The sequence below is a fragment of the Narcine bancroftii genome, chromosome 3 (genome assembly GCF_036971445.1).
Source record: "Narcine bancroftii isolate sNarBan1 chromosome 3, sNarBan1.hap1, whole genome shotgun sequence".
NCBI lineage: Eukaryota > Metazoa > Chordata > Chondrichthyes > Torpediniformes > Narcinidae > Narcine > Narcine bancroftii.
The window spans coordinates 216,690,177-216,704,091 of record NC_091471.1 but is presented as its reverse complement, the minus strand read 5'-3'; the positions used below and the strand labels follow the sequence as shown (position 1 = coordinate 216,704,091).

The 13,915-nt window shown below is 42.0% G+C and overlaps 1 protein-coding gene across 9 annotated transcripts in view; it reads right to left on the bottom strand.

Annotated features, from left to right (window-relative positions):
• The window catches only part of ndst3 (N-deacetylase/N-sulfotransferase (heparan glucosaminyl) 3), a 417,173-nt gene that overhangs the window by 23,617 nt on the left and 379,641 nt on the right, over positions 1 to 13,915 (bottom strand). For all 9 annotated transcript variants that reach the window (XM_069926585.1, XM_069926582.1, XM_069926590.1 and 6 more), the window contains 3 exons: positions 9,691 to 9,873; positions 7,381 to 7,477; positions 5,267 to 5,390 (listed from right to left, as the gene is read on the bottom strand). In XM_069926585.1, coding sequence (XP_069782686.1) covers positions 5,267 to 5,390; positions 7,381 to 7,477; positions 9,691 to 9,873 — 404 coding nt within the window. The remainder of the gene's footprint in view (positions 1 to 5,266; positions 5,391 to 7,380; positions 7,478 to 9,690; positions 9,874 to 13,915) is intronic.

Genomic DNA, 13,915 nt, shown 5'->3' with positions numbered 1-13,915 from the left:
AGATAGCATTTCTCCAGGACCATGGAGCATATTTACACAAATAGAAGTTAAATATATTCAAGTAGTAAAATATTAAGATGTGTACAGCAAAAGTCCATGGTACACTATCCACAACTGTTCTGGGAATTCAGGAGCCTGATGGCTTGGGGGAAAAATAAACTATTGCCCAATCTGGACACCAGGTTCCACGTGCTACAGTACCTCCTACCAGATGGCAGAAGGGAGAACAGTTTACGTGAGGGGTGTGTGGAATCTTTCACAATATTCACTCCCTTTCTCCTGCATCGAATATTGTAGATGTCCTTCATGGTAGGAAGAGGGCCCCCAGTGATCTTACCCACTGACTTCACTATCCTCCGCAGGGTCTTGTGGACCAAGGTGGTATAGCTTCCAAACCAGGTGGTGCTGCAGTTGCACAGGATGCTCTCGATACATCCTCTGTAGAATGTAGAGAGGATGGAGGGTGGGAAATGAACTTTCCTCAGCCATCACAGGAAATAGAGGTGCTGCTGTGCTTTCTTAGCTATGGAGCTGGTGTTAAGGGACCAGGTGACATTCTCTGTGGATAGGCTTGGGAATTACTTGAAAGAAGAAAGGTTGAGCTGAAGTAGATTTGGCAGAAATCATTGTAACTGAGCAAATTAAAAGGATGCCATCCTAGAAAAGGTTTCGTAGATGCAATTTAATTATTGTTTTCAAAATAACCAATTGGATGGAAACATGAAGAGAAGAAAAATATCAGGTTAATGAATAAGAGGCACTGGATTCTTCTTGTAATTAAGTGCCCCTGTGTCCTGTACCAATTCTACAAAATTCTATCAAATCATATAAACATATAACAATTACAGTACAGTACAGTACCCTCTAATCCACACCGATTTAAGTGATCTCCTCTAGTCCAACCTACCTGCTCCTTGTCCATAACCCTCCATGCATCTATCCAACTTTCTTTTAAATGACAAAATTAACCCTGCTGCAACCACCTTTTCCGAAAGGTCACTCCACACAGCCACCATTCTCTGAGCGAAGAAACTCACTCCCATGTTACTTCTAAACTTTTTCCCCCCCTAACCCTTAAATTATGACTGCTTGTTCCAATCTCACCTCTCCTCAAGGGGAAGAGCCTATTCACATCTACTCTATCTACCCCCCTCATAATTTTAAATACCTCTATCAAATCCTCATGCTCCAATGAATCCCCAGTCTCCTCAGTCTTGCTCTGTATTCTCGATACTGCAATCCAGGCAACATTTTAGTAAATCTTCTCTGCACCCTCTCGACCTTATTGATATCCTTCCTATAATTTTGGGACCAGAACTGCACACAATATTCCAAATTTGGCCTCACTGATGCCTTGAACAGTCTCAACATCACCTACCAGCTCTTATATTCTATGCTTTGATTTATAAAAGCCAGAATACCAAAAGCCTTCTTTACCACTCTATCCACATGAGAAACCACTTCAAATAAAAATGAACCATTACTCCCTCTGTTCCTCTCCATTCCTCAATGCCCTTCCCTTCATTGCATATGTCCTGTTTTGATTATTCCTCCCAAAATGAAGCACTTCACACTTATCGGTATTAAACTCCATCTGCCACCTTTCAGCCCACTCTTCTAAGCAGTCCAAATCCTTCTGCTGTCCCTGAAAACCATCTTCACTATCCACAACTCTGGATATTTACTAACTCAATTTACCACTCCATCATCCAAATTATTAATGTAAATGAAAAACAACAAGGGACCCAAGACTGATCCCTGAGGCACACTGCTCGACACCGGCCTCCACCATGACTCTCTGGCAGCTACCTTCTAGCCACCATTGAACCCATCTGACTATCTCAACATTAATACCTAGTGCCTGAACCTTCCAGGATTTCTGCACTTCTTCTGCAAAGGTGCGAAAGGTGCTTTTTGTAACTGAAGGACGATGAAGCGAAAGGGGTGGTTTAGCAAGGGTGCAGATTATAGAATGGGTAGAGGTGTTGTGGGTAGTGTAGATGGTTGTCATGGATTACAACAGGATGCAGAGTTGGCAAAGAAATGGAAGATGGGGTTCAAGAAGGAAAAGTATAAAATGGTGCACTTTGGAAGGTCAAACTTCAAGGTGGATAAAATGGCAGGATTCTTTGGATTCACTGCTGTATTGGGACAGAAGTACCTTGGGGTCCAAGTCCATTCATCCTTCAAGGTTGCTATGGAAGTTGATAGGGCAATTAAGAAGGTGAATGGCATGCTGGCCTTCATTAGCCAGTGGATTGAGGTCAAAAGCTGTAAACTCTTGTGCTCAGTTCTAGTTGCCTCATTATCGGGAGAAGGTGGAATCTTGGGAGACAGTGCGGAGAAGATTTACCAGAATGTTGCTTGGATTGGAGAGCATGTATTACGAAGAAAGTTGAGCAAGCTACAACTTTTTTCTTTCAAGCAATGGAGTCCATAGAGGTATGCAAGATCTTAAGAGGTACAGATATGGTTGACTTTTTTTTTAACCACCAGTGCAGCAATAGCAAATATTAAAGGACATCTTTTGAATGTGAGCAGAGGAAAGTTTAGGGGACATGTCAGAGACATGTATTTATTCTCCCCCCACAGAGCGTGGTGGGTGCCTGGAACGCATTGCTGAGGGTGATACAATAGGGACATTCATGACTCTTAGCCACACGGATGCAGGAAAAATAAAGGGTTTTGGATATGAGATAGGAGAAGGCTAGATCAGTGGTTCTCAACCTTTTTTCCCCACTCACATACCACCTTAAGTAATCCCATACTAACCACAGAGCACCGATGGCATAAACTGAAACATTCATATAGACATGGCTTGAATCAAAGAATTCGTTACGTGTGGTCTTTGCTAATTTTAGAAATACGAACAGGAAAATTCTGTAATATCCGGTCACTATTTCATCAGACTTGGAAATTTTCTAGGACAATGAATGTTGTTCCTATTAAAACACCAAAAGACTTTTAATTCAAAAATTTTAAATGTTGCTCAGCAGTTTAATAAATTTCCCAACAATTCCATGCAGGGTTTAAAGGGAATACTGCCTTTGTGAGTTTTAAGAGTGCATGGGGACCTAGGCTCTGTGAGTTTGAAGGGAGAATAGAAAAAAGGTCTGGAATGTATTTAAAGCAAGTTCCCCATCTTGACAACATTTTACCCTGGCTGAATGATTGTGTGGGATGGTAGCTGCAAACCCTTGGACTGGATGTCAATTCAGAGCAACTTTAAAATGGTGAAAAGATCACTGGGGTTCCTTTTCCTTTTTTAAATGATATTCAATGGGATCATGGCTTAAAGAGGGCTCAAAAGAATGACTGAGGACCCTTTCAATCCATCACAGAGTTACTTTGTCATCAAGAAGGAGGTATATATAAGTAAAGAACTAGGCCTAGATTTGGATGGAGCACAAAATAGATGTATTATGATAGCCTTAGCTGTAGCAAAAGTACGTATTGTGTCAACCTGGAAATTAGAAGAGAGCCTGAGAGTACAGCAATGGTACATAGAAATTAATAAATTTATTCCATTGGAAAAAATAACATATAATTTAAGAAATAACATCACAGTATTGGAACAAATTTGGGAACCGTACATGGAACACAACAGAGAAGTCCTACCGCGGACCTCCACCACCTAAAATGACAGAAGGAGAAGAAGACGTAATGAACTGACCCAGTATGTAAAAGTAGAAGACACAAATTTCTTGTTTATTTTCATTGTGTGATGACATTGTTTAATGGGTTTAATGTATCATATATGTTGAACGTTGAGTGGGTGGGGGGGGGGAAGGAGGGAGGGAAGGGAGGGGGAAAAGGGGAGAAAATGACAGTGTGTACATTCAAGAGGGAAATGTTTGCGTGTATTTTGGTCAGTATGGTTCATAGTGTGAAAAATAAAACATTAAAGAAAAAAGGAGGTAGAGGAGCATCAAATCAGGACTCCCAGGCTGGGGAATACTTTCTGCAGGTTGAGAGACTGATAAACCTTGAGTCTCTCATAAATGAAACGAGTGAATTATTCCAAAATATTTATGTATACTTATTTTCTATTGTATCTTTATGAATATCTGTACTTACTGTTTTCTGTGTATTGTGTGCATGTGTGTGGGTACCGTGGTCTGGGGAAATGCAGTTTCGTCAGTTTGTTTATGTACAGTCAGATGAGAATAAACTTGAACCTGAACACAGGGTCAACTGCAATTAAAGGGAATGTTGGAATTGGGGTTCCACTGTATTTCAAGGGAGTGCTGGAAACATCAGCTGATTGAAACGTGGAACCATTGGGTTTCTAAATAACTGGATAGAAAAGTTTTACTAAAAAGGTCTGCTGTCAAGATAGAGGAGTTTGACTTTGTTTATTCTGGAGGGGAGGTGGTCTGTGCAATATTAACTCAGCCATTCAAATCTGATGAATCTAAGCTGAATGATTGGGACACGTCTTCTGAGGCCAGCCCAAATCTAAACTCGTGCATACCTTGGGCTCTCTTTGTTCTAAGGATTTGCAACTCACAGGGTAGCTCCCTATTTACTGAGTCTGTGCCAGGTTATAAGTGGAACAAATACAACTGTAGGATAATAACAAGGAGCTTATACGCTCTCCCAGTGTCTGCATGGATGTCCTCTAAATATTCCAGTTTCCTCCAAGGTTAATTGGGATATTTGGCTGGCACAGGCTCCTGGGCTGTAAGGGCCTGTTGCTGTGCTGCATTTCTACATTTAAAAAGTTTAAATTTTTAAATTTAAAATGCATTCAATCCACATAGGGCAATGGCCAAATACAGGAGCTGTAAAAAGGCAAGAGCTTTTTTTTAAATTTAAAGAAGCTAGTTTAAATGCTTTATCATATTTTTTTTTAACATTACTTCTAAAATGTGTGTGGTAATAGTGTAAAGTCATAACATGTCCATCATTTCTTTTCAAACAGATCCCAGGCAATTTTGAATGCAGATGCCATTCAAGAAACAGTTTAAGTTTTGAAAGCCCCAATTCTAGGTGTGGAGCCAAACCGGTTGTCACAATTCCAATTGATGTATTTGAATTTTATTCCAGAACTCCACAAGTTTACATGTTAATGACCCTTTTTAAATTGTTTGAACCTCTATGGAATGTGAAGAAGTATTTCCTCATTACTGATGCTCAATGCCCACCTCAAACTTTCAAAGCGAGTAATTAATTTCTCTGCGGATAACGTGCATTGAGTTCCCAAGTTCAATAAAGACTTCACTGCTCTAATGAAAATAAAATCCCTTTGCTGGATCGATCTTACCAGTCAATTCCCTTGTGATAAGCATTCCCATTGAAAAACTGCATCTCTTCAAAGGTCTTCGGGTTGGGGAAGTTGCTGGTGATGGCGGGATGCATAATGAGGAACAAGTACAAAGCTGTGGTGCCTGCAAACAGAAAGTACCAGCAAACTTACTGGTGCATACATTGCTGTCCACAAGTTTCTAATCAGCCCGGCTTCAATCTGCAAAGCCCTTGAAAAACGCATTGGTCTGTGAAATGCTGGATTATTTAATTAGAATACAATTACTAAATATTACCATAAGTCAATTATCACCAGTTTTATTTTATGGTTGGCGGAACAACACAAAACATGTCCTAGAAAACAATTCATGTGCCTATCTATGGTTTCAGATCACTATTGGCAGTGCTAATCCAGTCAACACCATCAGTTGCATTTGGAAAAAGGAACATTTAATTATTATTCACAGTAATTACGGTTGCTAACGCCAAACATCACTGTCCATTATTGTTTTCAAGATTCAAGATTATTTTGTCATCATGTAATAGAAAATGTAATATTACACAAAATTGACTTTAGTCTGCCATCAAGCCCTTTCACACTGTCCTTGAAGGACAGTAATTAACTGCCTTTTTACTGTTCCACTTACCTGTGTGAATGTGACAAACACTGCGTGGGGGTCATTTTCATCCTGCTATCTACCTGCCAAGGTAGATAGTGTCAGAGCCAATGCATTTCGCATCAGCTCCTGCATAAAAAGCTTACCCGCCTTCCCATGCAGGTCGTGTCCCCTTTTGACCTGGGATATGGGGTTGCTGTGTAAAAGATCGCACTGAACCAGCTTTTCTTGGTTCAGTGTGAACATTGAAATGCCAATTTAGTGGGATCTCTGTGTTAAAGGGATGAGTGAGTCACCATTAGTGTTGCCCGACACCCCTTATGGTAAGAGAGGGAGAAAGGCAAAACAGAGTCTTTTCAGAGTAAATGAGGGTCCGTCAAGTCGCTTCCAGTGCTCCCACAGCCTCAGCAGCTGCACAGACTCCTTTTTGATCTGTCGGCACCCCGAGCTCTGGAGCCGAACTTCCGGCATGATTCAGTGCCTGAGGGTCTTCGGAAACCCTTCTCAACTTCTACAGCCCCCTCCCCTCAAGTACCATTTCTGAAACCCGTGTTCACATTTTGTTCAGTTCTTTAGACTCAATTCAACCATTTATACATTAGAAATCTAATGAATTGTACTGAGCATCATTCCATTCTGCATAAAACAAAATGTAAACTCAAGTATTGGAACTGGGAGGGAGGATCACTGGGGTTTCCCTCCCTCCCCGCCCCCCCCACCCCCCGCCCCCATTGACATGATCTACTGCATCACAATGTGGTACGGTTGCTGCAGAGAAATGGATCAGAGGTCCATCCACAGGATCACAAGAGTGGCAGAGAGGATCTCTGGGGTTTCCCCACCAACCCCTTCCCCCCATCGATGTTATCTACTGCGATTGTTGTCTGAAGAGGCCGTGCAAAATCATTGAGGACCCCTTCCACCCTGAACACAGCATCTTTCAGCAGCTCCCATTGGGGAAGAGATACAGGAGGATCAGAGCCAACACCACCAGGCTGAGGAACAGCTTCTTCCCACGGGCAGGGAGAATGCTGAACGACCAAATGAACTGGTCACACTCACCATGCAAGACTCTCATATGTTCCAAACAAAATTTATGTATTTATTTGTTTGTCTACATGTAATATTTATGTTGCATATGTATTTTGTTTGTCTGAATGTGTGTTATGTTTGCTTGTGAATTTGCTTATTTTGCACTGAGGACCAGAGAACTCCCTCTCTTTAAGTGTGCAATCAGATGATAATAAACTTGATTAGGTTCATTGAAAATGTTTGTGAAAATTTACTCTCATTTCTTGTTTATGGTTGTACATTTCCTGATGTATCCTAAATCCAGGAGATGGGTTCTCAGGTAAGAAAAACCTCGACATGGAATTACTAACTGATCCTAGCTGTAATGCCCCATTTCAATGTACAGGTAAGTTTGAACTTTTAATTTGTTTTCCATTCATCAGACTGAAAACCACAATAACTCATTGGAATAAAATTATTCCTCACATTTTTCATTAAAACCTGCCTGTTTTTTGAGGTCCAACAACCAGAAATTTTGGCAAACGATCGCAGGTTTTCTCTTTGGACCAGATGTCCTTGTGTCGTTTGTCATCACATGGATTCTGTTGGTTACAAAAAGAAAATAGGGTGCGATGTTGAAACAGTGGCTTTCTCAGGGTTATTCAGAATGGATGGCAGTAAGAACACAAAATGCTGGAGGAATTCTGCAGATTTCACAGTGCCATAGAAGGTAAAGATAACTCTCTGCATTTTGGGCCGGAGCCTTCCTTTAAGAAGGGCTCAGTTTATATATCATTATCTCTTATGGACACTGAGTCTGGCTGAGTTCCTCCAGCATTTCTGTGTTTCTACTCCAATTAGAGCATCTGGAGACTTTCGTGCTTCACTGCTGGATGGATGTACCTGTATCATAGTCATGCAACTGACTTGGTTTAAAGGCTTAAGTTTTGGCTGCCTGAGTTCATGGTAGTGGAAAAAAAATAGTGTTCAAACAGAAAGATGCAAGCAGGCACATCAAATGAACATGCATCTAACCTTTCCCTAAAAATGTTTAAGCTTTTCGTGATGAACAGTATGAACTTTAAATCAAGTTAAACAAGAAAATCTGGGAAGGGAATGGGGTATGGAGCAGGAGGAAAAGAGACAGAAGGGTAAGAAATGAGGTCAAGGGAGGGGAGGGTGGGGTTACCAGAAATTTGAGAAGTCAATAATGAAACCGACTGCTTGGAGACTGACAGAATACAGGGGTCCTTCCTCCAATTTGTGGGTGGATTCAGTTTGGCAGTACATGAGGCCATGGACAGATATATGGGTGTGGCAGTGTTGTGTCAAATTAAGCTGGTTGCCCATTCAGAGGTCCGTACTGTTGCAGTAAAGATGCTTAAAGTAATGGTTTCCCAGTCTCCCAGATGTAGAGGAGGCCACATCGGGAGCACCGGATGCAGTAAATGACTCCTGCAGACTCACAAGTGTTGCTTTAGTTGGAAAGACTGTTCATTTAAATCAAAACAATGGAGCAGCAGAAAGTAAAGCCATTCATCGTAGGGGCAGCACGGTTCACAGTCAATGATGACAGCGTCAGTAATCTGGGGTATGAAGAGCTTTTATGTTTTGCCTCGTGTCTGGGTTAGGGTTAGGGTGTCCTCCACTCTCCAATACGTACTGGGTTGTAATCGGGCGGCACGGGTTTAAATGGCCGGAATCGGCTTTGACCATGCTGTAAATAAAATTTAAAAAGATAATACACAAATTCCTTCCCATGTTTGCATCAACATAATTAGTGGAAAAAGGAACAAAAGTAGCTCTTCAGAGCAGAAACAGGGCACTAAGGTGCAGTAGTTAGTGCTGCTACCTTACCTTCTTAGGACCTTGCTGCCAGAAGAGACTGGGTAGGCTGGGATTGTTCTCACGGGGGCATAGGAGGCTGAGAGATGACTCTATAGTTCATAAAATGATGAGGTTTATCGATAGGATGTCTTATTCCCAACGTGGGGGGATTCAAAAGTGAGAGGGCAAGGGACTGAGGTGAGAGGGTAAATCTTTCAATGCTATCTAAGGGTTAGTTTAGATTAGACATCTTTTCTACTGCTTTTATTATTTGAATAATGGAGCTGTGGGGAATCAATTAGTTTATGTATGTCTGTTTGAATTAGAATCTATAACCTCCCATTCTATTAGGTTTCTTTTTTGTACACTTAAAATTAATAAAAAGATGGGAAAGATAGGAGGGTGATGGGCACAGTGAAACCCCTGTTATTCAGAATTCAAGCCTCAAACAAGATTGAGAAAAATAAATCGGTAAAAATTACAAAGTTTAAAATTGGAGCCCCCCCCACCCCCCCACTAAATTTTTAAATTTAGGCACACAGCATGGTAACAGACCATTTCAGCCCACAAGCCTGTGCCACCCAATTAACCTACACACCCCGCCCCCCACCCCAGTAGGTTCCAGATGGTGGTAGGAAACCAGAGGTCCAAGGAAAACCCTTCTAGACACGGGGAGAACGTACAAACTCCTGACAAACAGCGCGAGATTTGAACCCCGGTCCCGATCGCTGGTGCTGTAACAGTGTTGCACTAACCTCTATGCCAACTGTGCCTGCCTAGCGGTTAGTTCACCACTCACACAACATGCAATCTCAAGCAAATGGAAAATGCACTTATCCGACATCTACTAATCCCCATAGGTGCCGGATACCAGTTTTTTTAAAAAAAACTGTTTATAGAATTAACTCCCAGAGAAGTAGGCAAATGGAGGCATAATCACTGCAGTAAAGAGTTTGGATAGGTATGTTAAGAAGGGTGGGCTCCGCACCTGCCACAATGGTTCCTTTTGATCAGGGAAGAGCTCGAAGTATTTGTGTGCCAGCTGCAAAGGAGGCATCGTCTGTAGTTTCAGGTTGGTCCAGCAGTGAACAAAGTTTGCCAAGTTCACAAAAGTGTAGAGTCCCAATCGATCATTCCCATAGTTGGACAAGTGTGTCATGAATATGCTGATCTGAAAAGAAATCAGAAGGTCACACTGGAGATAGAATCTTAGATATGACTTCTTAAATTAAATCAATTTAAACAATCAGGGCTGGGCACCTTTTTTTAAATAAAAAGTCTAAGTAATCCCTCTACCATAAGTGCTCTGTGATTGGAAAGGAATTGCTTCAGGTGGGATGTGAGTGGGAAGAGAAGGTTGAGAATCACTGCGCTTGACCCAATTGTTACTGAAATATTTGGTTTGAGAAAAATTGTTATTGGCCCATTTCCTTTGGAGTTATGAAACCGTGCACATAACGAGTCAATTAGGTATGATTAAAATAGTGGTTTTCAAACTTTTTCTTCCCACCCACATACTTAAGCAATCCCTTATTAATCATAGAGCACAAATGGCATAGGGATATTTAAGGTGGAATGCGAGTTTAATAAAAAGGCTGTCCACCCCTGATCTAGATTGATCAGGCACATATCTGTTATTCCGTGTATTATCTCATTTAAAGGGAATGACTCATTTTGGATGATGAATAGATCCTGCTCTTGAATGCCAGCAACCAAATTTTCACAAGGGTTTAAAACCTGACAATCTGTTTAGATGAAGTGACACATCATAACTTGTTAATTCACCAACCACACTCAGCATCAAGGAAATTCAATATAGTTAGAATTTACTACACATTTTAGGGGTTGAATTGATCCATTCTCTATTGCTTTTATTCTCTGGGAATAAAAGGACAAACTATCCAATTCACAAACAAAGCAGGAGCATTTGGCTAAAAGTACTAGATCCACCATCAATTAGAAAAAGAAACACTCTAGTTTCCATTTAAAATACATTTTCACTATGCACCTTTGCTGTCCGCAGCAATGGCGGGGATCTCCCAATGGCCAACCATTTCATTTCTCTGCCCCACTCTGACATCAAATTGTCTCTCCATGGCCTCAAGCACTAGACCATCACAAATTGGAGGACAACACTTAATCTTCCATCTGGGCACTCTCCAAATGGATAGAATTAGCAGAGACTTCTCCAGTTTCTCTTTGGCCACTCCCGTCTCCCTCTCTTCCCCATCCCTGTGTCTCCTTTCCTCCAGGTCTCCATCCATTACCCTCTCCATTCAGAGACCTATTTCCTCAGCCCATCACTTCCCAGTTTCTTTTGTGTACTCCCTCCCATATCCTTGGCCTGGCCTCCTCCCCTGCTCCTCCCCCACCATTTTATTTATTGTATATATTTCTATATATAATATATTATAATGTAATGTAATCGGGAAAGGGATACAGAAGTATTAGAGCCAGATCCAGCAGACTGAGGAAGAGTCAAGACAAGTTTATTGTCATCTGATTGTGTACGTGCAACCCGATGAAACAGTGTTCTCCAGTCGTCGGTGCAAAACATGCAGACATACAACCAGAAATAACACACATACGGAGAAACTATATTCAGGACAAGTATTTCATTTATACAAATAAATAAATACTATTTTATACATACAAGCACCTCGGAGGGTTAGTGTGAGCAGTTCCTTTGGTTGTTCAGCATTCTCACTGCCCGTGGGAAGAAGCTGTTCCTCAGCCTGGTGGTGCTGGCTCTGATCCTCCTGCATCTCTTCTCTGATGGGAGCAGCTGAAAAGTGCTGCATGCAGGGTGGAAAGGGTCCTCAATGATTTTGTGCATCCTCTTCAGACAACGATCCCGGTAGATTACATTGATAGGGGTGGTGGGGGGGGGGTGGGGAGACTCCAGCGTTCCTCTCTACCACTCTTGTGGTCCTGTGGATGGACCTCTGATCCATTTCTCTACAGCAACTGTACCACACAGTGATGCAGCTGGCCAGAATGCTCTTGATGGAACTCCTGCAGAAGGTTGACATAATGGTGGCTGGTAGTCTTGCCCACCTCAGGAAGTGCATTCGCTGTTCTGCCTTCCTGACAAGTGCGATTTATTTTTCAGACATTGTCCCCAGCAACCTTCCTGCCTGAATACTTTCCCCATAGATAATAATATATTAGTTATGAACTAATGTAGGTAATACAGCACTATAACAGGCCTTTCTGGCCCTCGAGCCTGTGCCAACCAAATACCCGATATTACCTACAATTCCCATATATTTTTGAAGGGTGGGAAGAAACCAGAGTGCCCAGATGAAAACCATGTAGACATGGGGAGAACATACAGACTCCTTAAAGACAGTACCAGATTCAAACCCGGGTCACTGTTGCTGTAATAACGTTGTGTTAACTGTTATGCCAACCGTGTCACTAGAATAAACAGTACACTTTAATTTTAAAATTGCCAGCCTTTTGACAGAGTTCTTCACTTGTAGTAAGGTGCATCCCGAAGGTGGTGGTGTGGTGAGGTGGCAGACGAGACCAGAAACTGTGCGAGGCAAGAAATTCTGAAACGAGGGTCTCAAAAATTTGGCAAGAGCAATGACACCAGGATAGCTTGTTGATGCAAGTCGGTGAAAGTAAGAAGAGAGGCAAATTAATCGGCAGGGAGAGCGAGAGGATCTGGGAAACGGTGCCTTGGGGAGGGATGATGACTGTCAATGGAGGCTGAAGGGGGAGCAGAGAGATTTGGGAACAGAATGTGGGAAGGGATTGCTTTCTCTTTTGCACTACAGTTTCTCATCTTTGCTTCTTCACAGAGCAGCTGCTGGTATGACAGCATGACACAATTAAAATGACATGAGAAAAATCTAATGAGATATTCTGGTGGCACATAATCAGAAATCACAAAGGCAGATGTCCTGTAATTAAACGTTGAAAAATGTCACAAAGCACAGATGGAGATCTTAAAGAGGTGGAGTTATACACCATGGAAACAGGCTGTTCAGCCCAACGTGCATACATTGTCCAAAATGTCCCACCCACACAGGACCCATCTCCCTGTGTCTGACCCATCTCAATCTAAACCCATCCCATCCATGTATCCAGGCAATATTTTCCTTAAACATTACAGTAGTACCTGCCTCAATCACTTCCTCTGCCAGCCCATTTCACACACCCATCTATCTCAGGGATGTGCCACCCCTCACCTTAAACCTACATCTTCTGGTTACCAATTCACCAATCCTGGGGCAAATTCTATTTGCTTTCACCCTATCCATTCCACTCAAGATTTTGGATAACTCAATGTCAGGGGTAGCCAACGTTTCAATTTTCAATTTAGATATACAGCATGGTAACAGGCCATTTTTGCCCATGAGTCCATGCCCCCCAATTAACCTACAGCCCTGGTACATATTCATGGGTCGAAATGGCCTGCTACCATGCTATATGTCTAAATTAAAAATTAAAAGGTTGGCCACCCCTGATTCAAGTGATCACCTATCATTCATCTGTGCTCCAAAAAATGAAGCCCTCATCTACTTAACCTCTCCCTGAAGGTATATCTCAGGGCCCCAACTCCTGGCAACATCCTCTGAAATCTTCTCTGCTTCCTCTGCAGTTTAACAACATCTTTCAGGTAGCATGGTGACCAAAACTGAACACAATACTCTAAATGGGGCCTCAATGTCTTATACATCTGCAACATGACCTCTCAACTTCCATACTCATTACACTGACTGATGAAGGCCAATATGCTGAAACTCTTTTTGACCACCCTATCTTCCTGTTGCTCCATTTGCAAGGTTGTATGTTCCTGTGCTCCAGCATCTCTCTGCTCTACAACACTCCCTAGTTCCCCACCTTAGACCTCCTAAAATGCAGCACTTCATATTTTTCTGCATTCAGTTCTATCAACCATCCCTCTGCTCCCCCGCCCAACCAATCAAGATACTGCTGCATTCTTTGGCAACCGTCTTCACTGTCCACAATGCCAGGCACCTTCATGCTTATCATTCCATGCAAGTCTTCATTGAATCATTGATTTAGATGACAAGCTATACTGGTGGCCTGTGATGTACCACGAGTCACAGATTTCAAGTCTGAAAAACAACCTTTCACCATCGGCGTAAACTTTCTATCCTGCTGCAATCTTACCTTGGATCTTGTGTGATCTAACTTTCCAGAGCAGCCTTCTGTGCGGAACTTTATTGAATGTCCTG